Source organism: Opisthorchis viverrini, assembly GCF_000715545.1.
Source record: "Opisthorchis viverrini unplaced genomic scaffold opera_v5_37, whole genome shotgun sequence".
NCBI classification, from domain to species: Eukaryota; Metazoa; Platyhelminthes; class Trematoda; order Opisthorchiida; family Opisthorchiidae; genus Opisthorchis; species Opisthorchis viverrini.
In genome coordinates, this window is record NW_008751693.1 from 2,273,386 (window position 1) to 2,301,315 (window position 27,930).

Consider the following 27,930-nt stretch of genomic DNA (forward strand, 5'->3'; position numbering starts at 1 on the left):
AAATTCAGGAATAATACTAAACGATCCAATCGAAAACGCTATAGGCCGAACCGACCACCCAAATTCATTTCAGATATTCCTAGATAAATACTAACATTCAGGTCCCCTATGAGAATGACAGTGTTTGCTTTAAGAGCATGCCGGAGCAAGTCACGTAAGCATATACAGAAATCATGGTTGACTGCATCCAGTTGAGGTATTTGTAGACGTCCTAAAGACATTGTCTTCTGCAACCTACACATATGGCACAGGACAAAATGTACGTGCTTTGCAGCCTTGACGGTGTCACTTAGAGTTCTACCGGATGCGCACGGTTCAATAAGGACGAAATGTCTCCTGTGGCTGGGTATTTAAACATGCCACTAGGTCTTCACTAGTAACAGCTAGTTAGAATAAAAGCGCACAGCTTCACAGTAATCATGCATTCCATTAGGACTGGTTATCCGTTGGAATTAAAAATGATTTACAACCAGTCGGATTGTGAGTAATCATCACTGATCATCATCATCATCATCGACAGCATGACATCAGTGTTCAACACTGATGCTTCACTGCCATACAACCATGACTTATTTGAAAGCCTTATTGTAAAGAAAAGAATAAAGGTGGATGGGTAAGGGACTTAGTGCTAGCTTAACACAATCATTCCGAGCAGATGCTGCACGCAAAACCGATGCATGACGAACGGAGTCATCAGTCCTAAGTGCTGGGCCTACAAGGAGAGAGTTATTAATGGGGTGGGGAAGAAAAAGCATGTGAAGGAGAAAGAAGGAAGGCGTCAGCAGTAGCCTGTTTTCGCTTACCCTCCCTGCTGTATGCGGCAAGTAAGGTGACCCGGCTGATGGCACCACGCGACGGCCGATGTGGCACGAGTTTATTTGTGTATGTGCAATTCATGGTATCAGTATTCGACACCGACGCTTCGCTGCCATGATTGTACGTAGGCTAGGATACTGCCAGGGCGCCCACACCTAAACAGGAAGACGATTAGGGTCCTCAACCAAAGCCTAGCCGCAAGGCAGCGGTGTTTTTAGGAAATGCAAATGCATTAGGCATTTCTACGGAACAAGGCGCCACATGTTCCCACATCGAAACTGGAGACTGTGTTCGTCAGACCTCTAACCATTGACCAACCTGGTATGAGACTGTGAGTATCGCCGTGACGCCCCACCCCCAGTATAGCTCAACGGGTCGCTGAGGTGCACAAGTCGTCACACAACGGTAAGGTTCAGTCTCTTCGTGAGTAAGCAAAGAGCTGGTCAGAACGAGAATCACACTCCAACAATACGCTACTTAAAACGTTGTAAAAGCCATGCACATTATTGCCAAAATAAAAGGAGCGCAGTAAGCAGATGAAATGTATTTAGCACAATAGAGGACCGAAGACTAAACGACTAATTTTAGGATAACGAAGAGCAAAGCAGGTCTGTTTAAGCGCACTCAAACACGTAGACAGCTGGTTCACTGTCAGATTGCAAGTATATGCGGCTACTATCAATGGCCTCGTTAAGCTTTAGCGCCGGACGAAGAGGATAGGTTAGGCGTGGAATAAAACGACCGCATACACCAGCAAAGTTGAAAGTTGCAGCATAATTGGGCGTCCTTTTGATTACCGCGACAATGAAAGCCGGATGTCCGATGGCTTCTCGCTTGAACAGCTCAATATCATCCACCTTGAAATGAAAAACAGCGTCGTATAAGACAAAGGTAGTCCGTAAAAAACCTGTAACGAACTGAAAGGTGTGAAGCAAGGCTAAGGAAGCCTGCAAAAGTGCTGTTGCGAAATTGGGTCGAATCTAAACTGAACCTCTTGGCTACCTCGAGTTAATAGTCGTGGTAGATCAATATATTTACTTGGATAGCGGTATAGGTATTGTAGTTTTCGCCAAAAATGTTACTTCCATTCAGATCAGGAAGGTTGATCGGTGCTAACGAACATGTTACATGTATACCATGGGTGTGACGTTTGTCAAAGATTCGTGGGTAGCACCACAGTACATTAGTGTCCAAAAGCCTGTCAAGTGCAAGAAAACGCCAAAACTTTCTTAGTGACTACTTACGATTTATCATCTGGGGTTGGTAGGACACACTGGGTCGGCAACGCTTAAGGTATACCGAACAGCTCTTGTGAAAAGTAACACTCAACTGACGAGCTGGTGATCTGAAGGCTGACTTTGATTCAGTCAAGCATCAGAAACCATAGGGGTACCTGGAGATCAAAGGTGGTGTTTTTTTTTAAATTTTTATCCATTGTGCGCCATCCATGTGGGCGCGTACAGGTATATAGCAAGCTCTAGGTTGGGTTTGTCGCGTCCAGTAGTGCGAAACAAGGCCGTCTTTCTCACAATACCTCGTCAGCTTTGTTACTGAAGTATCCCTTGAAACGACTGTCTGCCTGTGAAACTTCGGGGATCGAAATGCTTCCGGGGATGTCTGTTCGCATATAGAGTATTGCATCACTTATATTAGACACCTTGGAGATGCAATTCATTTTAGATAACCAGAATAATTCTACCCCATGGTCTGATATGCATTTCGTATCTTCAGTGTGATGTGCTGATAGAATTTAGATGGGATCAAATCAAAACCACCTACCTACGGACCAGCCAGTCGACGCATTTGTACAGTCTGCCGAACCGGATCGTGAAGACCGGTGAAGTTTTTGCCAACATACGATACTTATGACACCGACCTGACGTCAGTTTGTCTGTCAAGAGCACGGCATGCAGTAGGACAATGTGATTAATACTGCTTTAGGGATCAGGACCGTGGTCACTAAGATTATGACCATCGGTGCCTCTGAAGCACTGACTGTGCCTGGTAGGATACCGGATTGGCAATGCTGAGGTATGCCCGGTGAATCTGGAAAGAGCAGACCGTCAGATGATCGGCTAGCTGATCATGTCCAGTGACTTATGCTGTTTGGGACGTGTACTTCGCATAACCAGCTCTGTGGTGAGTGCAGACGACCAACAAGCGAACATGACAACGAAGTATGAAAGCACTGGTTAGTAAACTCAGTTGGATTGACAGCTGTCACTACCGTGGATACCGGGCTCGGGAATCTACTCATCGGTGTTTAATAACACTGTCAGGCGTCGCTCGGTCAATGGCGTTCCTGCATCAAAGCTATTGCCTTGTGTGCGTCTGTCCAGTTTCCTGTCTCAACAGACAACCAGAGTGGTTCAACATAAACTAATCAATTACGCCTTCTATGCCTGCCTATATACCCTTTGCTCTTCCAGTTTTGTGTGAGCGAAATTGGAGCAAATGCGACCAACGTACACAGGTACATGATCTATAACTGACAAGCTGGACAACTTGATGACGCTGTAAAAATCGCAGTGACTCTCATTGTGGAAGCTAACAGACTAACCTTCCAAAAATGCCCTTTCGTTCAACAAAGCACAAACTGAAAACAAACCAGTAATCAGATAGTGACCCAGCAGTAACTGACAGATTCAGTCACCACGGACTAAGACCCGGACACGACACAACCGGAAGGGATGCAAATTATGTTCCAGAGGATGTTCACGTCTCTAAGCTTTGCTGAACGCACAACCGAACCAGCTCGACGAATTCCGTGATATTCAAACCTGAACCATTTAAAAACGTGTTTGACGTACCTCTTCCCCGGACTCAAGCATCTCAAATTCCCCCCATTTTAAACTTGGTTTTTCTCGCAACTTGATCAGCTCCTGTACCATTTTGAGGGGTGTATTTTCACGCCCGAACGAAAGCGCCGACTACGAATAGGAAGATGACACAGAAGAAATGTTAAAGTAGGGTAATTTAGGTAAAGCAATATGCAAATACATGCATATATCACCGTCCAGTTAAATTAGTGTTTCTACAACTAAATATACAACGAGATCTAGCGATAAAGGTTGGAGGCAGAGTATTCTAACAATTTAAAGGTTTTCGATGACATCGAGAAAGAAAAACATAGTACACCGCAAGCTGAACAGGCGGCTAGAAACGCTACGCAGCCTACACCGTTGACAAATGGAAGTCAAATAGTATGTAGATAATACTTGGACTACAATGACCTACAAGAGCGTTAGGAGCGGTTCGGTTCGCAACGGTCCCGTCACGTTTTTCAAGAAAGAACTAAAGGTTGCACAAAACTGGAAACAAATGTGGGTTACATACTGTGCTATTTCGAAATTTACGGATGCAAGGTAGTCCAAAGAGGAAATTGTCTGACAAAGGTCCGCCAAGGTTTGAAGTGGGAAATTTTAATGTGTAACTTGGCCATAAGACCTCTTCGTCTATACTGTCGCAGTGATTGTGTAGTCACAAAAAAGCCAGCATGGCATGTTACCCCCTAACTGATGAGCAATATGCTTTGAACGTGCCATTAAGTACTGCTAAAAACGGGTACACAGTAACTAGTGGACAGTTAACAAATAACCAGCATGACACTCACATCAACCGTTTCAACAATACCAAACTGCTTCAAGTAATTAGCGAACGTGTTATTCGATAGTGATGATGAAAACCCGGCGCCGGAACGATCCCACGGCATTGGAAGTTGGCAAACCAGTTCGCTGTCCCTTTTTGACAGATTCGGAAACGGTACTTTCCCGAACGGATAGATGTCTTCCGGAGAGCTCAAGCTCGGGATTAGCTGAATCGCGAGCTCAGACCCGTAGTATACAAGAGGGGTGCCTGGCACAAGGTTGCAAGAAAAATATGAAAAGTTAAAGGGTGACGATGATTTTTCAGAAAACAGCGCGGCAACTGTAGATTGCACATTAATAGCCAAAAGTGAAAATTAAAACGCTGAAGAATCGGTTTATGGAAGAAGAAACTAAAAGCATCCCTAGATCCACACCCTTATCTTGGAGCGAGAAGCCAGAATATTTGGAGTCTCGGCCTCTATGATGGATTGTAGCACGAGCCAAATCCACTGGAATGCGGACGCGATTAGTACATTAGGTTGGCAATCCCAATTGTAAAAAATTCAGCCTAGTTCACTCCAATGTCAAATACAGGTTGAATGGTTAATCAGTATACACACATGGTACCAATTTGTGACACTTCTTTAGGACGGGTGCAATTTCGATGAACTGGGAAAGACTGCCCCAGATACGAAAAGGACAGATTTCGGTACATGGAGAGATGACGTTTCCTTCAAACTACTTGACATGACACTCATAGGTCAAGTCACCAAGCACCCGGGTAATCCTGGAATGTCACATCAGACTCCGTACTGAGTATGCCTTCAAAGGTGTGTCCCGGGTTAATGCGCGACTAGCGTCTGTTGACAGAACCAGAGAGCTTGGCGACAGTACAACACTCTGATGAGAGGCATTTCAGGTCTCCCGGGTAATCTTGTTTTGAGGCCAAGTTATAAAACACACCCGAGCAACAGTGGAACAGTAGCTGAACCTATCCAACACTACAAGATTACGCAGCCATTCACTGAAAGAGAAACAACGACAAGCGCACCAACCGCCGCAGACGTGTCTTCGTTAGTAGAAATAATCACCAACCAGCTATATAGGATATTTCATCATCTAATTCGAATTACTATTAGGCATCCAACTGCAGCAAAACCCCCTCAGATTAATATGCGTCGTCTAGTGTTTGAGAAAAAACACATACCTGGAAGCAAGAAAATAGATGCTAGAGCGGCGATATCACCATGACGATGATCGCTTGGTGTCGCCGTGGTCAGTGCCAATGCAGCCTTGGCATTCGAGGTCACCGGATGATATGAGCGAATTGTTATTTCTTGCCAAGATGTTACGTTGGGCTGCGCTTTCCTAAATGGAAGGGGTAGACGAAATAAAAATGGCGTACCATCCACGGTGTTCGACGAACTGTCGGCTGATCACCATATGTGCTGCAGGATGATCTTTGGTACCCAAGAAATCTATCGATTTGTCCACAGTGTCACTCAGGCCATAGCCGCAGTCACCAGGGTCCACTGCGAGCAACCTGCCAAGATAGTGGTCAGCAATATTAATGTGCTTGCCTCTCCCTTCCACTGGATTTTGAAACCGAATCCACGAGGGAACGCAGCCTTGTAACAAACTGGACACTACCATTCGTGAAAAGCTGAGTTGAAGGGTAGTTTTCGAACCAAGGGTTAGTTGCATTAACCTAAATATATGGTAAAGATATTCGAGAATCGTCTCACCAAACTCAACATGGGATATTCCGCTTCGTTTTCTTCTTCGACATAGAAAGCAGCACTAGATAGTAAGATTCCATCTACGCCTTCATTCAACCAGTATTTTGTAACACTCTACGGCGTATAGAACATAAGGCACAACGTACTTCTAAATTTTGAACCACTTCATCCGACGACAAATTAAGATCGACTGAGTTCTTGTCACCAACAGAATAATAGGATTTCCCGTTAAGATTTACAGTTGGCTTTGAGCCATCCCTAGCAACCTAGAAAAACGTTAAACCTGTCTGTAATCCTACCACAGATCCTGGAAGCGGAGCCCGTAGGAACTCAGGCTTTTTGACCCACTCATGTGTAGTCGAAATGGAGTTGAAGTCCAAAGTTATTACGACTTCCAGGCCACTTCTGTGGTACGTCTTGATGAGTGACCGGAAGTCATTCAGCGTTCCCAGAGCTGGATCGATCGTAGAGAAGTTCCGCACAAGTCCCAAAGAAGTCGCAGCATTGGAATAGTGTCCGGAAACGATGGAACTAAGGATGATAAACCCGGCACCAACCACATCTTTTATGTAGTCCAATTTGTTGACGATACCTAGAACGGATAAGATGAAATATGGTATCATTACCCTTGAAGTCTCCAATGAAGTCACCGTTAGAATCAGAGAAAGAGAACGGATCTAGCCAGTAGCCGACCTTCTTCTGCCAAAAGCTGAGGACAGGGGTAGGTGGACATTTGGGCGTCACAACAATGATAACGATTGCAGCAGCCAACAACCCAACCCACAAGACCCAGAAGGCGATCAAAAGAATCAAACGAACTCGACGCCAAATGGGCTCTTCGGACTCCAACCGCAATAGATCTTCCCGTGTTAACAAGGAGCCGTATGGCTTCTCATTAGAGGTGTTGTTACCAAGGACGGGTTTGGGGGAAGACAAAAAACCAACTTCCTCATCGTTCACGATACCGTTTTCTAGATCCCCGCCACTCATTGCAGACGCGATAACAAAGGGCTGGTCCGCGTTGTGCGCTTGAATGGTGGCCTGCCTTCGCCAGTTCAGTTAAACGAGTGCCTGGGCTACGTGAAGTTCAGTTGTCGAAACTCTATGGAATCTACTTCAGAATAATTTGTGCGAGGTTTTTCTTAGATGGGCTGCGAGCGGACCCCGTCCTCCTGCCACAGACTAAGACTAAGGGTGACTGAGCGCGGGACTGCTGCAAGTAATGGGTTTCGGATATGGGTTTGCTATTTCGGGTGATCGGTATTCGGTGATTCGATTTCTAGGAAACTACGAGGAGTTCGGGGTTAATACTTCATATTCAAGAATGTATGCATCTAGTGCATATTTCCATAAAGCTTCTGAACTCTTGATTTGTTTACCTGAGCAAATCCTCAAGGACAGCAATTACTATGATTCGGATGTAGTGTTGTGTACCATTATTTTGCTTCCATCATACTATTACGTAGTTTGTCGATTGTATAGCCGTTTTTTGTTTGAATACGAAAAATTAAAAAAACTCACCTGTACAATTTCATGCAGAATCCATTATATGTGGGAAATGTTCAGAAGAAGATCCCTGGACAGCCATGGTTGGATTATTGTTTATTCGCTGGCCTATCTTAAAGAGAACAATTACTGGTGAGGCTATTTCATCTAACATCTTTAATATTGTGTTGTCAGTCCGGGAACTCTAGAACCACTGTACACAGTAATCGCGATAGGCGCATTTATTTTATTTAGCTAACTCCTGCTACATTTGAAAAACGCAGAATTTTCATATGATGATTATTTGTGACGGTTGGTCGAGTTTCGTTGGTCACGAAAACCCTAGCCATCAATATTCTGTTGCCTTATCAATATGCAGACGTCTCTTTATCTCCCCGCTGCAAATTGAGTCCTGTTTATTGCCAGAATTAGTGAAACAACTATCGGCGTATTTCCAGGGGATTTACGGTTGGCCTACCTTGTTTACGTTGGTGCTCTCAAGCTTTCGCGGAGAATACCATACACAGCTGGTGCGGACAGGCGGCAGATGAGTCTGAATTTTCTGCATGACTAACATATAAGATGATAGTAACCCATCAACTTTGATAAATGTTGCACAATTCAGGCTTGGAGTCTTTCTACGTTCGTCATATTTGTGGCGAAACTAATACACCAGCTAAGCTCTCGGTCTAAAAATCTGAAGCAAGCGATCTCGTCAAAGGGAAATACCAAACGTGCACGGCGTATATTGATTCCCAACACCTTGTTACAACCCACCAACAGTGCGTCGCATATAAAGTGCACTTGACGACAACATTCTGGAAATTCTGGCACCCTCTAGACTCACCGTAGGCAACCAGCATTCGGCGGATACTGGATCATGATTGGATGTTGTGTCCACACTTCCGGTTACTCGGAGCTCGGCTTGATGCCGAACCAACAGGTGTCTCAATCTTCTGTCCAATCACTTGAGAAATGGGCCTTTTGTCCGCAGCACGCGTAAACCATACGGTTCATTGCAATGAATACCACTGTATCGAGAATGAGAGCCGCTGAGCCACAAGAACAAAGCCGAATCGATGAGCGTGATCAAAAGCCTCGATCTTGCGTATCGAGCAGTGCATATGCGAAAAGCCGCATCAGCGCGGAATCACCCTTACAGTATAAAGGCAAATAATTTCCTAAAGGTTTTACACCGGAAAAGTATGTGTTCATCTGCTAACATTATTACCCCAACCTCACAAAGTGTGAACTAAGAAACCAAAACAGCATATGATGCACTCTTCATATACCCCTGAAAAATTTAACTCAGCATGCTATGAGGATCCGCACTAACATATTCTTTGTGACAACATTGACCAATTTTTAGGACACAAGCACTTGACGCACAAAATTCTTATCATCTGCCTGGCAAATTCGGTACAACGACACGGGAGGTATAACGCATGTGTGCCTTCACCATAAGTTGCGGATGGACGGTAGATCAGTACATGTGACTTTATTCAGTCGTCTGTTCGTTGTTGCCTCCCAAATACTTTCGCATTGGGAGATTCAGAGACCACGGTGAGGAATAAGGACACTGAACCAAGTTTATTGTTCTTCCTTCCTCTCCCCCAAATCTTTCAAACCGCAGAAAGCACATATGTTGTTTTCTCCTTTTGATGCTCCATCGAGGAGTTCCGCCCAAGGATAGTGCCTTAGTTTTGCTCGCCAGTTTAAATAGCTGGGACATTTCCTCACTTGCCTGAGTTTGAAATGTCAGCGACATGTGTTCCGTCGTGGACAACGAGATTTTCTGTTACAAGTCCTTCGAGAAATACAACTTATGGAGAGTGGGTGCATCCGAGTTCAACAATACAGCCTGTAGCGTTTGACATTCGTCAGCAAAGTGCGTGTCTATGATCAGATTGCTGGGATGTAAGAAATTAAACGGGGTAAGTCCTCTTGGACCCCTAGCTGAAAGAAACTGCGATGCCACATGGCATATATGGCGGAATGTTCATATTTTCTAACGTTCATGGGGAGCTCGAACATCATTCGAAGATGCGTTCAATGAGGCGATGTTTCTTCTAGCTCCAAGCCGTGGCATATCTATTAGTGCGAATAAAATGGCAATTCCTCCGTTGTTTTCCCGGGTCCAGTGGGTGCATAAATGCAGTTTGTTAGCTTCTACGCTGTGCTGTGTTGCAAAGCGCAGTATATATCAACATGGGATAATTAATTATTTTCAGCGTTTTCAGTTTTGGGCTGCGTGACCGACTCTCTTTTCGACTAGCCATCAAGTTGCTTCCGTATTTTTCGCTGTTCAAAACCGTAAGTGGTTGGGTTTATAACAAGTCCGGTGCGACTTTGGAAAGTGAAAACGGCAGCATTCAAGGGCACAACCTGTCTATTTCAGAAGGTCAACAATGCGAAGTTTGCGATGAGACAACCCCCATATAGCTTTCTGAGGTCTACATACCACGCACTATGTGGAACCCGCATGGCTTTCAGCATTCCACTACGCACTATGACCAATTCCATCTTGAGGCATCCATGCTTGGCATCGACTAAGGCGGTACCGTGAATGTCACATTATGCACGACGTGGTACTCTTCATTTGTTCCATTTGGATGCGTTCGGTGGAATGAATGTGCTTATGAACATAAGAAAGGTGGGGCATTTACGTGAATTAGTTCCAAAATGGCTGAATACTTCCAAAGGTTGGATATATGCAGGGCATTGAAATCCGCAGAAAGAAGGTAGATGGCTGAAACCGTTTGGTAATGATCCTTATAGTATGAACATAATGAATGAATTGCAAAAGAAAATACATTACTTGTTGCGTTCGCGACGGCCAGCGCACTGTTGGGCATGATGTATTGCCTTATAAAAACGCCAACACCAAATTCGAGGAAATTTGGGAGAAGGCTCTTACGTCGTCATTGGTCTCCGGCTGCAGGAAAATGCTTGCGACAGTATCAATAACAGGTGATATAAAAAACACTTCTCCTGTTGTCCCAAAACATGCTGGTAGGTAGCAGAAAATCTGGGAAAATGTACAGCTCTATCATATTGGAGGTAAAATACATGAAATGCAGTATTCAATTGGTTTCATTTCGCATACGGCAGACACGTCCTTGCTCGTCAAACTGGGTTTTCAAATCCGAAATGTAACGTGCGAAAGTGCACAATTGCGCATTTTACAACTTAAATAGGAATCACTTGGATTGTTGCCCCCGAACATATGCCGCTCCGAATGTTTCGAAAATCGCATCGGCTCCTGCGATAATGCAATAGCCGGAGGGCCTCGAGTTCCTAAATCATCTAGGATGCTCTGGTACCTAGAAGCTTGTGGTTATGAACCATATAGACTTGTGCACTCGCACACTCCCCCAAAGATGGTGGCACTGGTACTTGACGAAATGTTATCACATTAGCCGCTAAAGAACGTTCCTGAAAGTCGATAAAACCGCTGGACGCAGTGCATGCGTTCGTGAACTTTACAGTACAGGCGACTGCTCAAGTTTTTAACGAACAGATTATCAACTTTTGCTGTGATCCTTCAGCCGAAAGAAGAAAACTTGCGACCTCCGCTTGTGCGGTTTTGCGAGTCATAATGAGTACACTAACCGAACTCTTATATCGGTCAAGCCATCCAATGAAAATAACGTATCAGCAGTTATCTTTGATGGAAGTTTACTACAGGAAGCATGCATAGTAGTGAAAATTGGAAGTGGAAAATAAAGTATGTGACATTTGATAGAAAAGGAATCCCCTCTTGAATCCCTCAAGACCTTAAGCGTCCGCTTCACCGACATGTCGTTCAGACAAGCACGATCAATTTCAAATGACAGGATAGAAAATCCGATGGTAGACACAGCCATTTTGACTTCCGTTCCTACTTCTGCCTCCTTCAGGATTACCGCTACTTGGACCCGTCACATCCAGATGGTCCACTTGCTCTTGATCCGGAAAGGTTTCAAGGCGCGGTTTGGCCAACAAGTTGAGTGGACATACGTCTCAGTCTGTTTGTCTGGTCGAACAATGGGCACCAAATTGGAACCGGTAGACCGAGCAAACCCAGGCCCGAGCAAACAGGACTTTCGCGGGGCGAAAAAAACTTGAAAGCTGAATGAACCCCCAGAAACCACGAAGACAGGAGGAAGACGACATTGCCCCAGAGGCCCCTTTGGAGCCTTGGACCCAAGTCCGGCGCACAACTATTAAGTCCGCTAACCTTCCCGGTCACTCAACTTTGGCCTCCTTACCCTCGAAAGCAGAAAAACAGTGTTGAAATGCCTGTCCACAAATTGCGTCAGCATTTTCAAAAAAATTGGCGATGTTAAAAAGTCAGCTTGCTATGAAAAACCGTCAATAATCACACTCACAAAGACCTGCCTCACACCAGATGTCTCTTAGCGGAGATCTCGATAGAAAGTTACTCGGATTTCCGAGCTGACTCAGAGCGAAGGATGGCTGGTGGGTTTGCTTTGTGCGTACATGCGGCGCTACCAATCCCGATTGTCCTCTCTGACACCACCCCGCACCCTTTTGCGATGCACTGTGGGTCCAAATCCCGCTGCGCGTGTCCGATTCTCTCCCTCTCGGTGTGGTCTACCGTAGCCCCTCGACTCCTCCTGAGGCTGACCAATTCCTCATACAAACCTTTGAGCAACTCTCCTTCAACTACCACTTCACTCATCCCCTGCTGGTAGGTGAATTTAACGCTCCAAAAGGCCTCCTGGATGGAACTCCAGCGCGTCGACTAAGGCGGACATTTTGCAGGGGCGCTGATTGAAGTCGTTCAACAGAGCGCTTGGACTCAACCTGCCGTTGCACCCACCAGATACCGCGCAGGCCAACAACTATTCCTCCTGGATTTGGTCATCACCAACGAAAGACACTTCGTTGATCAGGTAACAATTAATGCTCCACTGGGACACAGCGACCACCATGTGCCGACCTTTGATTTTTATCTGCTATTGAGCCAGAAATCCCGAACTTCAAACGTGATTTCGAGACTTCTGCCGTGCAGAGTTCTCAGGAATGCGAATCTTTCTTGAAAAAAGTCACTCTTGGACCAGATTTAGTGGAAGAATTATATAGGACCATTGTCCTGAACGTTCACGAGGCTGACGCGTGTTTGTCTAAAAAACCAGCACGCACTCGGATGACCCGCAGGCTGCCAAAAAGGTTTGAACTCTTTTTCAAAAAGTCGAATGCAGGGGATGCGGCAGATGAGCTTACCTTTCGAAAAATACGAAACCACTGTAAATCAGAAATCCGCGAATGAATATACGAAAACAAGCCACCATTCTGGACCTAACTCGAAAAAAACTTCTTGTTCATACACATGAGACATCGCCGCAGAAACTAGCAATCCGTGTTCTCATTGAGGGACAGAAACGGAGAACCGACGAATGACCCAACCGTGATATCTGATGCTTACAAAGAACACAATGTAGGACTATACTTAACCCCTAGCGTCCTCGTCACATACACTCTTGTCAGAGCGTAACTACGAACAGCCTCTGACCGAATTGGTGGAGGACATTCGTCATCTCTTGCACCAGATCAACCCATTCTGTGCGCTGGGTTCCGACGAGGTCCATTCAAGGATCCTGAATGAAATGTCGTATACACTCGCAGTCATCTACACCTGGTGTTTTGTCAGTCGCTTGACGAAGGCTGCCTTCCCTCTGCTTGGAAGGAAGCAGTTGTCACGTTAATCTACAAAACTGGTGACCGACTGTCGCCAAGCAGCCACAGTCCTGTAAGCCTCACTAGCGTACCGTGCACGGTGATGGAACGCATTCTGAGGCGAGCTATCCCAGATCACCTTACTTCCAGCAACCTGATATCTCCAGCTCAGCACTTATTTCTCCCAAACCGTTCTTGCGTGGCAAACATGCTCGTGTTTATGGACAGCTTAACCCAAGCCAAGGACGAAGGACTCATATCGGATGCCATATTTTTCGACTTCTCAAAAGCAGTTGGTAGGGTTCCACACGTCCCGCTGCTCCACAAACTCGAGTCCTACGGGATTCAAGGGAAACTCCTTCGCTGGATCAAGGCGTTTCTATTGGACAGATCATTCCGAGTGAGAATAGGTTTGACCTGCTCTTCTCCAGCGCCTGTCTCTATTGGAGTTCCTCAAGGATCCGTCCTGGGGCCAGTGCTGCTTCTGATATAGGTCAACGACCTCCCAGATGCTCCTGCAAGTCCATGTCTACTTTTTGCGGACGACTTGAAATCCTGGAGTTCCAATAACAGTGCCCTCCAAATGGATGTATACGCTGCAAAGCAACGGTCGTTGAACTGGCACTTTCCTCTGCATGACGAAAAGTGCATGGCGAAAGGAGATTCAGCAAATGCCCTCGTCAGCAATGGTGAGAAGGGCCAGAATACATCATGAGGATAGATGCTCAAAAGGATTTGGGCATCTGGGTCCCCTCAAACTTGTCCTTCTCACTGCACCATGAGAAATCGGCCCAAAGGGCATTCGCTATTTTACGGGTGATCCGACGCACCTTCTCCCGTATTACTCGCATGGACTTCCAAATACTCTACGGGGCCTAAGTTGGAACCCCCCCTGGAATACGCCGACCAAGTTTTCTACTCAGGACGCACGAAAGACGTCACCCTCATTAAGCGTGTCCAGCGAGCCACCACAAGAATGGTTACCGGCCTGAAATCCGTGGACTACGATACCCGTCTCGCGATGCTTGATCTCTATCCCCTGGAGTACCGTCGCCTTCGAGGAGACCTAATTCTTACTTACGCCCTGTTTGAATAAAGCTTGGCAAACAAGTTTTTTACCGTTGACCCAGCGAGCACACGGCAGGGACATAGGAAGAAACTTTTTAAGCTCAGAGCGCACACATCCATTAGACAAATCTTTTTCCATTTCGGTTATTTGCTGCGTAGAATGACCTTCCTCCGACGGTTGTTTTCGCTCCTTCTACAACCCAGTTTAATGCACTATTAGACACTTATTGAAGCGAATCCTCGCACTGGCAATCCTGCTGCCCCGCGCTGAAACATTAAGAGCAGGACCACACCGTTTTTTGCTTCTGCTTTTCAGATGAACGACAGCCAGGTACCCACGAAAACAAAAGCGTCCCGGGAAAATTGGACAATAGCCTCGATCCTGTGTACCACTCCGTGAATCCGTGAATTCTACGTTCCTTTTATCCTCTAGGTTGTGATACCGTCAATCTCATGTAATAAGTTTTAGACAAACTAGTCAATCATCTTGGAAGTCTTCTCCCATCAGTCCTTACACGTTTCATTTCGCTGACCACTTCTCCTTTCTGCTTGGTTCTACTGGTGTTTTCCTAATCTCTTGCAATTTAATATCGTATGTTAGGAAACTCAACACCAGCTTGACTGCCAGTCTACTACGTACAAATACACCCTTGTCCTAGCCCAATGATCTACTTGTTTTCACCATCATAGCTGTGGTAAAATTTAGGTTGTCTTCTCTCTATTATTGCACACTGTCCGGACCGATGTCTCCACAAACTCATCGATCTTTAATAATCTTATCTCATTCTACCGTCTTCCGAAGCATCTACCTTCGGCAATATGCGGTTTAAATACCCTGTTTAGCTGTTATACACTCCACCTGGCCTGTGATCATCCGCAGAGATCCTTAACCGAACCAGAAAAATACCCACGACTTTACATCGACTGTTTTATCTCTGCGGATTTCCTTGACCGACCCGGAAAAAATCTTGCTGCCCAAAGAATTGCGCACCCCAACCCAATGACTTTAACTATGATGCCCGCTAAGGTGCTGTTCAAAAACCAAAGCAAGGCCAATGGTTGCACGACTTTGTCACACCGTGCTTGACAGAACACCTTCAATTATCTCCTCCCTACTCTTGATCATAGGGTGTTGCCCACTCGTTCAGTCGATGGAAAATGAGAATAAATTTTTCACCCGGCCTCAGCCTCCATCAGGACGCCTTCATCCAAATTTGTTGAGCGCTTCGTTCGCATTAGAATATTTTGGTGGACATTTAGTCTGTATTCTCCACAAAGTCAATAATGTTCTGTAGGACCCGTGTTCCGGCCTGCATGTTGTCACCAACTCACTCTTAATGAACTTTTATACTCGACCCTACCACAGGAGCAACACCAGGAGTTCTCTACTTTTTCACTGTGAATCATGATTCTGAGATTCCCGCTACCATCTACTCGCATTGCTAACCCCCTCACGTTATCATCCTCACGCTTTTCGTGACCGTAGCCACAAGCCCATCGGTCCAAGGTCACGAGGCCACAGCGGCGGTTTCAGGTTTTAGTTCAACTTGACAGGGTGGGCTACACCAACTGTGCCGCTTTATCAGATCCGTTTTTCCGGTTACTCATTTTCCGCAATCTGCGGTTGTATTGTCAGGTGTGGGGCATAATGCCCGTTTTCTTGTTCAACCTCGTTTTGTTTCTGCCCGCCATATCCACATTTCAACTTATACCTCGGATGTTGCCCACTGTTTATGACGCTGTCCTTTTCCTGCACAATCCCCTGTACCCACAAAACTCGCCGGGCATGCTTAATTTCGACTGTAACATTATGATCATGCATGACTGTATGCCACCCACCAGTTGGGAATAAGCATTGATATTGGGCGTCTGTGAATCGGCTACCCCGCTTCGTGTGCAGATCAGCAGCTACTTGCAAATTAACAGTAAATCCACCCAAGCTACAAATATTCCACACATTACCAAGACTTCAAGGCGCCAACGAAGCCTTTTACCTGGCTGTTCAACTGTACGTGGAATGGCAGTGGGTTGATATGAGACTAATTATGCTCCCGACAAAACTCTGCAAACACCGATCACGTTAACTTGCTGCCGTTGTCGGATACAATAGTCTCCAGCGTTTGAAAGTGAATGAAAAATCGCCAGGGTTCCAAGAATGTGGTGATAGTTTTGCGGCAGTTTCCTGTGGCTTTCCGTAGGCGTCGGCCATGACGGGAAAGTTTCGACCGCCAGCTGGATCTGCATAGCGGACCTAGAGACTAGGCCAGGGGTCTTTCGGCTGTGGCTGTAGGTAGGTTTTCACGTGTGACCCAGATGCTTACCGTACCGCAGACAAGATGTGGAGACTTGCTTAAGGCGGAACCCCACCAAAGGTCAGGGGCCGTACCTCGGAGCAAGGGGTTTTTATCCCGTTTGTTTTCGGGTGGTCCTAACTCCTTGGAAAAATAAAAGGCACCTTTCGGACGATGATAATACGCCACATTGTTGGAAATATTGTCTTTATTGATTTTGTGGGCAGGTGTGTGGCAAGTGATTTTAGTCATATTTGGTGAGCTGTTGATACGCATGAACTTGCTCAGTAGGGTGACGGACCATTTCATCAGTCACCGAGAGGGTGCGCACTGCCCTTGATACCAGGCAGTTTGACTCCAGTTCCAAGGCGGAAAATGTGGTGTTGTCTGGTTCTGGCCTGCTTAAATCAATAAGACGCAGTGGTGTGCCGGCCTGTTAGAGGCCGATGGTTTACAGGTACTTGATTTCGAAGTAGTATCCCATAAGTCATAACTCACTGCGGACAGTTGACGGTATATACCCGAATCCAATTTTTCGAGCCCAAAACAGTGCGGAAATGCCCGCGATCGATTAGTGAGGTAAACTGATGGTCGAAGAGCATTTTATGAAACGGCTTGGCGGTGAGAGAGGATCGGCTTCATGTGAAAAACCGTTCTGGCTGCTGACGAAAAATAAACGCAAGATCAACGCGACAATAACATGGTTCGAAATATCCGAAGTAGCATTGATTTTTAGTGACGGATCGTAGTAGGCAGGAAGCAAACCCGAACCCAGCATGTATTTGAAGGACACTTGGAATTTTTTTGACCAAGTCCATTTGAGTTGCTGACTCAAACGTGAAGGAAAGGCCCAACTAACTCTCCCGAACAATTCACATGGGAGGGACAGACTGTACCGTTGGTTATCTAGTGCAGCACCGAGGCCGGTGGGGAAGTCTTTTGCAATGCGTCCAGTTCTTGGTCAACGATGGGCATGGCTGCATGTAAAACCGGGCGTTTCTACCGGAAAAGTGATTTGGCATCGCGTAGCGGGTACCGTCCCGCCATCGTATTCGTGCAGCGTCGAAGCACGTCAGCGGATGTAGACGCATACAATTGTGGGATGTTCGTAAATGAACGTTTTAAAAATTGAGTTTGTTCGCGGCAACGCTTGGGCGCTGATTACCTAAGGTTGGAAGTGGAATTAATAACCCTTTCCAGCAGAATAAGCTTATTGCTCCCAAATAGCCATATCAGACCAGGTGTGAGGCATGATGTTAGAGACAATTGGCTTTTTCCATCGAGTCTTTGAGGTTTTGCAGCAATTCATAAAGTATAATTACCAACATTCTGGAAATTCTGGCGCCCTCCGGACTCATCGTAGGCAACCGGCATTCGGCGGATACTGGATCATGATTGGATGTTGTGTCCACACTTCCGGCTACTCAGAGCTCGGCTTGATGCTGGACCAACAGGTGACCCAATCTTCTGTCCAATCACGTGAGGAATGGGCTTTCTGGCCGTAGCACGCGTGAACCATACGGTTCATTGCAATGGATATGAGTGCATCGAGAATGAGAGTCGCTGAGCCACAAGAACGAAGCCGAATCGATGAGCGTGATCAAAAGCCTCGATCTTGCGTACCGAGCAGTGCATTGTGAAAAGCCGTATCAATGTGGAACTACCCCAACAGTAAATTGTTGAAAAGTTGCTGCTATAAATTGTTTTCAGCAATCTGGTGGACCACGTCGAGCTAGGCATAAAACCCCAAAAGCCGAATCGTTAAGATGGAGGTTTGTCTACAAATAAGGTACTGTAAATACAATTAAAAAATAATGAAACATCACGGACGTCAAGTCTTGAGGATATGCCGGCTATTATACGCCGGTTTAGGAACTACTAATTCCTATTGAGTCTCAAACTCCAAACCGACTCAAAGCCACGTGTTCACAAGATAGCGAAGCCACGTGTAAACTCGAACAACACGTCCGATGACAAGGTCAAATAGCAGTTTTTATAGGTATAGGCGCAAAGCGAAATAAAAAAGGGGAAATTGCGTCGTACAGCATAAAATTAGGAGAAAAGAAATCAGCCTCGCTCACCGAAGCTTTCCCAAATCTATCAACCCAAGCCACCACATGCAAGAAAGAGGTCAACGAGAATGATGAAATTGCTCTAGCCACAAACGCCTCCCTCAGTTTGCAGCATCAGCCTTGGATAAGCGAGCAACTAGTTTTCTTCTATTCCTTCCGGGAGGCAGATGCGACGCATGTCCCACATAAACCACACCGGAGGTAGTCTTTACTAATACTTTCTGAATATAATAATCACATCCGGGCTTGGCCTCCACTGTGACGCCCTTCTTCCAATGTCCACGATTCGGATTTTCGCCGCTGAATAATACGAAGTCTCCAACCCGAAAATCTTAACGGCTTTGCATCCACTTGTGTGGTGCGTGCAATGGCGTAGTTTACCTTTTCAACCATCGGCGCCAAAGCATATGCACCACGTCTTCACCATCGGGTATGTATGTCACATATACTGACCATATCACCTAACAATTCACTCCTTCTCCACAACAATAAGAAGTGACTTGGGGACGGCAAGTCTAATTATGGATCATCGTAGACAGGTATACGTGGAAGGTTATTCAAAATACGCTCCACATCAGTTAAGAAGTTAGATAAAGTTTCGTCAATCAGCACCTGATCGCGAGAGGCCGCACTCAGCACTCGGTGGATAGATCGTATCTGACGCTCCCATACTACCTAGTGGTGACTGATGCAGGGTGGGTTGAAGTGCCATAGGCTATTATTCTATTATTGACGGAATCGCGGTCTAGCGATTTCAGAAATCGCCAAAGTTCTAGTCCGGCTTTAACGTAGGTACGTCCTCTGTCACTTAACAGTTCCTTTGGTGAACCACCGCGTTTAATAAAGCGGAGAAGAGCCATAAGAAAAAAGTCAGTCGATGAGGAATGAGTTACCTTTATGTGAGGTGCACGCGTCTTCAAACATGAGAAGTTACACCTGTATCGCTTCCTTGATTGACGTCCGTCGCGTACAAAAAAGGGGCTGAAATATTCCACGCCACTGGTGGCAAAAGTGTAATCAGGTTCTACTCTTCTGGGTGGAAATGATGTCATCAGCTGTTCCGCTGTCTTCATTGGCCTGGCCCAACATAACAAACATCTACGCGCTAGCCTCTTAACTGCGGCTGCTCCCTTAACAACCCAAAACTTCTGACACGTGACGGCTAGAATATGCGACGTGCCCATATGTCCTTCTAACTCATGGTAGTGTCCAGTCAAATGATGTGTCACGGGATGTCGACTGAGAAGTATGATGTGGTACAAACAGGATTGGGACAAACAACTATTCTGCAACCTTCCTTCGACACATTTTAATCCTCCAAGTAGTGGTGAGGAGAGTTTATGCGACAAGTTGGGCGAGCCCACATTCAGGGTCTTATTAGAAGGTGACTTTCCGATTAGAGCGTTATATGAATGTTGAAAGGCGTGCTGTTGCACGTATTGCAATATTAAATACTCTGCTACTGTCAGTCCACCTAGGCCGCAGAGGACTAAGCCAGAGCACCCACTTCCCTTATTCATTTGACTTTACGCGAAGGTACAATTTGAATCTCATCATCCATGCTGTGACTCATTAGCCTGGTCCACGAAGAATAACAACGGAGCAGTTTGGTAAATGCTACTTCTCCTAGGATAGTAGTGTTCGGGGCCCGTATATTTTCGGCGCGGCGTTCAGCATTTGCCCGTGGCCACATGCGTTCTTGGCTTCGTAGAAAGGCAAGACCATGCAACCAAATGCTTCCCCTGATACGCGATTTGCCGGAGTGTCTTGCGTTGGCATATGCCTCCACTGCGATACTTTGGTATTTTTTTGAATGAATCCCAATCTATTAAAGACGAAAGTCTTATATTTTTACTTTTTGTTAATTATTGTAATAAAGTGAAATCACAGAGTCGGTGCACGATCATGTGCTGTCTATTTTTAAACTCAGTTTCCTCAGGCCGATGCTCTTTAACCTCACGAGCAAGACAGTAGCTTGTATTTCCAGTCACGGTATAGGAATAGGCTCCACAGGGGCAACACGGGATTTGCCGATCATAAAATTACAGCATTTCAGACCGAAACTGTGTATACAACGTAAACAAACAGCGGATCTGTATCACACTTCTTAGGGATAGGGGAAGACATACACCTCAATGTGACGTACACCAAACCCGATAGGCGGGAGGCATCGGGGGGTTTCCAACGCCTCAACTCTTTGTGTCTCGCTGCCAACAGTGCCACAAAGTTTCCGTGAACGTACCAATGCGTTCGTCCCAGCAGAAATTCTTCTAGCACAGCCACTGCAATAATCGTTTGGGTCGAGGTAGAAGTGAGGCCACGAATCTGAGGGGGTCGTTACGTGACGCGGTGCAAGAAAGCATATAGTATTTGGTCGGTGTGCATGCTGGCAATTCGGCTTTGAATCTGAAACAATCAGATTTGATAGGCCAGCACAAGCCTAGCGTATTGTGCAAACCCGAATCTGAAATAGCTAGGTCAAATATCTCGAGAGCTTGCTCGCTAATAGGGATGACATCCAAGACTTCCGGATTGTTGCTTATCCACTTACGCAAACGAAATCCGCCCAAGGTCTACAAGGAGCTGAATTCGCAAACCAGTTTGTTAGCTATATCGACAGATTCCACTGCCAGAAGGCAATCATCCACGTAACAGTTTCCTCTACTGTAGAAGCTGTCCTTTCATCGAAATCCTTCCTGTCGTCATCAGCAAACCTGCACAGGGCAAAAGCAGCACAAAAAGAGGACGAGTAAACTCTAAGCGGGTGTGCGTGAGGGTGATAGACGTCTGAAGTTTTGATCAGATTCCCGACAGTGTACCAAAGAAAACTGAACGCTGCCACATTACTCCGGAGGCAAGCGTACGCAAAAGAGCTCCTCTTCTATATCTACAGACAAAGAAAGAAACGCAGTAAAATGCCGAAATAGCATTTGTAAGATAATGCCCGGAAAAAAAGCAATCTTTAGAGAAGACACTTTGGCCTTTCGTAGCGCAGTAGAAAACTATAGGGAACTTACCAGGCTTTCGATGGTTGAAGACCGGATGCTGCTAGATGAAGCGTGAGCCTTCAGATGAATCAACTAGCGACAGACTCACATACCCACTTCTCCCGGAAGTAATTTGGGTCTCGGTATACTGTCTATGAAGGTCATCATACTTCGACAAGCGATCTTCCAAATAACTTGGGTGTTTCTCTACTACATTAAGGTTACTAGGTGCGTTATTCCAAGCAACTTCCAAGGCAGCGGCGCCTGTTCTCAGGCAACTCACGGGCAAATCTCAGACAACACCAAAAATGAGAAATTCAGCAGGGTTCCAGGCGAGTCTCTCGAGAAGCGAAATTAGTTTGTTAATGAATGTATATTCGCTAATTTCGTGCAATTGGTTTCAAGTAGAACATAAGGTTGACGCAAACCAGGGAAATGCGCCTACTTGCTGAGCCGCAAAAAGGGTGAAACTGCTTGTGGGCTGTCGGCGGATTTTCAGCAACATTATGAATAGTACATAACAAAGAAGTACATGTCAAGTAGTACCTTGAACTAGGGTCTAAAAGGAGCGTAAACAACCGTCGGAGGAAGGTCATTCTACGCAGCAAATAACCGAAATGGAAAAAGATTTGTCTAATGGATGTGTGCGCTCTGAGCTTAAAAAGTTTCTTCCTATGTCCCTGCCGTGTGCTCGCTGGGTCAACGGTAAAAAACTTGTTTGCCAAGCTTTATTCAAACAGGGCGTAAGTAAGAATTAGGTCTCCTCGAAGGCGACGGTACTCCAGGGGATAGAGATCAAGCATCGCGAGACGGGTATCGTAGTCCACGGATTTCAGGCCGGTAACCATTCTTGTGGTGGCTCGCTGGACACGCTTAATGAGGGTGACGTCTTTCGTGCGTCCTGAGTAGAAAACTTGGTCGGCGTATTCCAGGGGGGGGTCCAACATAGGCCCCGTAGAGTATTTGGAAGTCCATGCGAGTAATACGGGAGAAGGTGCGTCGGATCACCCGTAAAATAGCGAATGCCCTTTGGGCCGATTTCTCATGGTGCAGTGAGAAGGACAAGTTTGAGGGGACCCAGATGCCCAAATCCTTTTGAGCATCTATCCTCATGATGTATTCTGGCCCTTCTCACCATTGCTGACGAGGGCATTTGCTGAATCTCCTTTCGCCATGCACTTTTCGTCATGCAGAGGAAAGTGCCAGTTCAACGACCGTTGCTTTGCAGCGTATACATCCATTTGGAGGGCACTGTTATTGGAACTCCAGGATTTCAAGTCGTCCGCAAAAAGTAGACATGGACTTGCAGGAGCATCTGGGAGGTCGTTGACCTATATCAGAAGCAGCACTGGCCCCAGGACGGATCCTTGAGGAACTCCAATAGAGACAGGCGCTGGAGAAGAGCAGGTCAAACCTATTCTCACTCGGAATGATCTGTCCAATAGAAACGCCTTGATCCAGCGAAGGAGTTTCCCTTGAATCCCGTAGGACTCGAGTTTGTGGAGCAGCGGGACGTGTGGAACCCTACCAACTGCTTTTGAGAAGTCGAAAAATATGGCATCCGATATGAGTCCTTCGTCCTTGGCTTGGGTTAAGCTGTCCATAAACACGAGCATGTTTGCCACGCAAGAACGGTTTGGGAGAAATAAGTGCTGAGCTGGAGATATCAGGTTGCTGGAAGTAAGGTGATCTGGGATAGCTCGCCTCAGAATGCGTTCCATCACCGTGCACGGTACGCTAGTGAGGCTTACAGGACTGTGGCTGCTTGGCGACAGTCGGTCACCAGTTTTGTAGATTAACGTGACAACTGCTTCCTTCCAAGCAGAGGGAAGGCAGCCTTCGTCAAGCGACTGACAAAACACCAGGTGTAGATGACTGCGAGTGTATACGACATTTCATTCAGGATCCTTGAATGGACCTCGTCGGAACCCAGCGCACAGAATGGGTTGATCTGGTGCAAGAGATGACGAATGTCCTCCACCAATTCGGTCAGAGGCTGTTCGTAGTTACGCTCTGACAAGAGTGTATGTGACGAGGACGCTAGGGGTTAAGTATAGTCCTACATTGTGTTCTTTGTAAGCATCAGATATCACGGTTGGGTCATTCGTCGGTTCTCCGTTTCTGTCCCTCAATGAGAACACGGATTGCTAGTTTCTGCGGCGATGTCTCATGTGTATGAACAAGAAGTTTTTTTCGAGTTAGGTCCAGAATGGTGGCTTGTTTTCGTATATTCATTCGCGGATTTCTGATTTACAGTGGTTTCGTATTTTTCGAAAGGTAAGCTCATCTGCCGCATCCCCTGCATTCGACTTTTTGAAAAAGAGTTCAAACCTTTTTGGCAGCCTGCGGGTCATCCGAGTGCGTGCTGGTTTTTTAGACAAACACGCGTCAGCCTCGTGAACGTTCAGGACAATGGTCCTATATAATTCTTCCACTAAATCTGGTCCAAGAGTGACTTTTTTCAAGAAAGATTCGCATTCCTGAGAACTCTGCACGGCAGAAGTCTCGAAATCACGTTTGAAGTTCGGGATTTCTGGCTCAATAGCAGATAAAAATCAAAGGTCGGCACATGGTGGTCGCTGTGTCCCAGTGGAGCATTAATTGTTACCTGATCAACGAAGTGTCTTTCGTTGGTGATGACCAAATCCAGGAGGAATAGTTGTTGGCCTGCGCGGTATCTGGTGGGTGCAACGGCAGGTTGAGTCCAAGCGCTCTGTTGAACGACTTCAATCAGCGCCCCTGCAAAATGTCCGCCTTAGTCGACGCGCTGGAGTTCCATCCAGGAGGCCTTTTGGAGCGTTAAATTCACCTACCAGCAGGGGATGAGTGAAGTGGTAGTTGAAGGAGAGTTGCTCAAAGGTTTGTATGAGGAATTGGTCAGCCTCAGGAGGAGTCGAGGGGCTACGGTAGACCACACCGAGAGGGAGAGAATCGGACACGCGCAGCGGGATTTGGACCCACAGTGCATCGCAAAAGGGTGCGGGGTGGTGTCAGAGAGGACAATCGGGATTGGTAGCGCCGCATGTACGCACAAAGCAAACCCACCAGCCATCCTTCGCTCTGAGTCAGCTCGGAAATCCGAGTAACTTTCTATCGAGATCTCCGCTAAGAGACATCTGGTGTGAGGCAGGTCTTTGTGAGTGTGATTATTGACGGTTTTTCATAGCAAGCTGACTTTTTAACATCGCCAATTTTTTTGAAAATGCTGACGCAATTTGTGGACAGGCATTTCAACACTGTTTTTCTGCTTTCGAGGGTAAGGAGGCCAAAGTTGAGTGACCGGGAAGGTTAGCGGACTTAATAGTTGTGCGCCGGACTTGGGTCCAAGGCTCCAAAGGGGCCTCTGGGGCAATGTCGTCTTCCTCCTGTCTTCGTGGTTTCTGGGGGTTCATTCAGCTTTCAAGTTTTTTTCGCCCCGCGAAAGTCCTGTTTGCTCGGGCCTGGGTTTGCTCGGTCTACCGGTTCCAATTTGGTGCCCATTGTTCGACCAGACAAACAGACTGAGACGTATGTCCACTCAACTTGTTGGCCAAACCGCGCCTTGAAACCTTTCCGGATCAAGAGCAAGTGGACCATCTGGATGTGACGGGTCCAAGTAGCGGTAATCCTGAAGGAGGCAGAAGTAGGAACGGAAGTCAAAATGGCTGTGTCTACCATCGGATTTTCTATCCTGTCATTTGAAATCGATCGTGCTTGTCTGAACGACATGTCGGTGAAGCGGACGCTTAAGGTCTTGAGGGATACAAAATTAAGCCTGTGGTCCTCCGGCAGTCGCTACTAGGCAACAAATTAGAGGACACATTCAAAAAGTGCAACATCTTGGCGCAAGAATCTTCACTCACGTCGTGAATTTTTCGCGTTTATGAGCAATGCCCATCTAATGGAGGCCGCACTGGCTTCGTCGTTTGCCATCTGCCGTCGAAAGAAGGGTTTGGGAAGTCCGATCCTAAATAACCACACCAGTCACCCAGCTGTCGACCATGGCCAACGGCACATTATTCGTTGTGGGTGAACGACTTTAAGAACTGAAAAGTCTAGTGCTTCTGTGCGCGCCTACACCAAAAGCCAGGAGGAAATTCCCGTTTCCTTGCCTCCTCTGGCCATGGCGACTACCTGAAACCAGATGACTCGAAATTTTGCGTCACTGGCTCCGGGCACGATCCACCAGGAACACCCCAACAACCCCAGCCTCACTGTGCATAATTTTCAGTCAGAGGTTGTGGACATGTCCGTCTAACAAAATGCTACATCCACTGCCCTGTAGGTGAGACTTACGAAAAGCTGAGTGGCTTCCTTGATCTGCATAAGAATGGGATGACAAAGCATCGATGAAAGGCAAGATTAAGCTCCTTTACTACTCACAGTAGGCTTGATAGTTTTGGGTGGGACACTTTTTATTCAGTGAAACGGATTGGGTACAGCTGAGCGTAAAACTATTGAATGTTGTCCCATTGACTTTGGGAGCCAAGGGGCCTTGGGACACACTCCCGTGTTTCCCGTCTGGACGGGCTGTACCAGCATGCCGTTGGTTACAAGAGGTGAGCCCCATTCCTCTACCCAAGAATTATTTAAAGAGTAGATCGTCGCGCTTTATAAGGATCAGTCTGAAATAAGTGGGACGGCTGGGTAGTGAGACATCGTTAGCTGATGAGTGTGTGGATGACAAAAAACATCCACGCGGGGTGGAAATAATACTGTCACAAACAGGATTCCGATCCAGTAGACAGCATCGGGAATTGCAGCTTCACAACGTGTGGCAGGTAAATTTTGTGACTTTAAAGCAAGGCAGGTGGTCTCCAAGAAGGTCTCATTAAGTCGATCAGGTTGGCCATTACAGCTCAATTTATAAACAGCAGTGTAACCAGTGGCAACTCCTTTATCGAACAAAAATTGTTTGGGTTCACCTGATGAGAACGTAGAACCGCCATCTGAGTGCATATAATAAGGGCATAACGTGGGATGAAAACACTTGACTCAAACAACGAGGTACAGTGGAAGAGGACATATCGGCGCATGAAAAAGCAAAAAGAATTAAGGAGCACTCGTCAGTGTTTGCTATGAGTTACTTGATTAGAGTGTTTGGAGCAAGTGGGCCTGGAAAGTCAATACTAAGGCATTTGAAAGGCTGTGCGGCCCTAATAGTTTGGCCCCTGCGAAGGACAAATTTTTTGAAGTTCAGAACATTTGGAGCGGTTAGAGGCCATATGACGGATACCGTTGATTGAAAACGGATGGCGCGGAGAAAGTACAAATTTGCAACCTTGTGACCTCGGCATGGCACGTGTTGTGAGGCACTTGAGGTTTCTCAGTCCGAATAATCTTACCACAAATGTTGCGAGAACGAGCCCAAGCAACGCGGTTTTCAGTTCCTGATCTTCGGACGTCGTCGCAGTTCCAACCTGTCAGTTTGATTTTCAAGCGTTCAGGCTTGCCGCGCTCTAATTGGCCCTTATGTTGATTCCCGCAAATGAAAGCGACTGAAAGATGATCCGTAATCAGGTAAAAATGTATCTCGAGGAGATGGAAGAACCATTTGTGAGTTGCTTCGATGATAGTTTACGCTTCTTTTTAATAGTAGAAAACTTTCTCTCGCTTACGGAAAGGAGGCGATCATTTGGTTGCTCCTTCTCAAGGCTGCACCAATGAGGGTGTCGTACGCGTAAGTTCCGTTGAGGGGAAGGACATTTTAGTCAAAAGTAACGAACATTGAATTCTCCAAAACCATTGATTTTACACTCCGCGGAAGCCAGAGTATTTTGTTCTTAGGTAACAGTGGTGATGCTGAAGCAATAGCTCGTGATATCTATGAAGTTGCAGTTGAAGATGTCCAAGATTACGATCATGTTTAGCCCTCAGTTTACTACATACAGCAACGTCATCAACGTAAGCGAATTTGTGTTGCACTTGGTCAGGTTTGACGAAATTATTTATCATTTGTTGGAAAAACAGAACCCTGTTTATCATTCCAAAAGGAATGCGCCAAAACTGATATGAGTTTCCGCTGGCTTTGAATGCTCTCAACGGCTTATCTGGCCCAGTTATTGGAACATGAATGTGCGATTCTGTGCTAAGGCCGTGATCTTAAAGCAAGGAATAGGTTACTTAGCCCAAACGCACGATCTAGGTGTCCTATCTGACAGGTAACGTGTAGCCTAATTCACCAACGGACGGTCAGTAATAATTGCGGCGAAACCGAATTCTAC

At 46.3% G+C, this 27,930-nt stretch overlaps 1 protein-coding gene across 1 annotated transcript; it reads right to left on the minus strand.

Annotated features, from left to right (window-relative positions):
- Nucleotides 1–1,346: 1,346 nt before the first annotated feature.
- T265_02864 (hypothetical protein) lies at nucleotides 1,347–7,132 on the minus strand (the record flags this gene model as incomplete). The annotated part of the gene is made up of 9 exons (XM_009167208.1): nucleotides 1,347–1,673; nucleotides 3,627–3,746; nucleotides 4,430–4,671; nucleotides 5,611–5,771; nucleotides 5,809–5,935; nucleotides 6,112–6,256; nucleotides 6,289–6,408; nucleotides 6,442–6,734; nucleotides 6,769–7,132. 9 exons carry the CDS (start codon nucleotides 7,130–7,132, stop codon nucleotides 1,431–1,433), a joined length of 1,815 nt encoding a protein of 604 aa, XP_009165472.1.
- Between the last annotated feature and the right edge of the window lie 20,798 nt (nucleotides 7,133–27,930).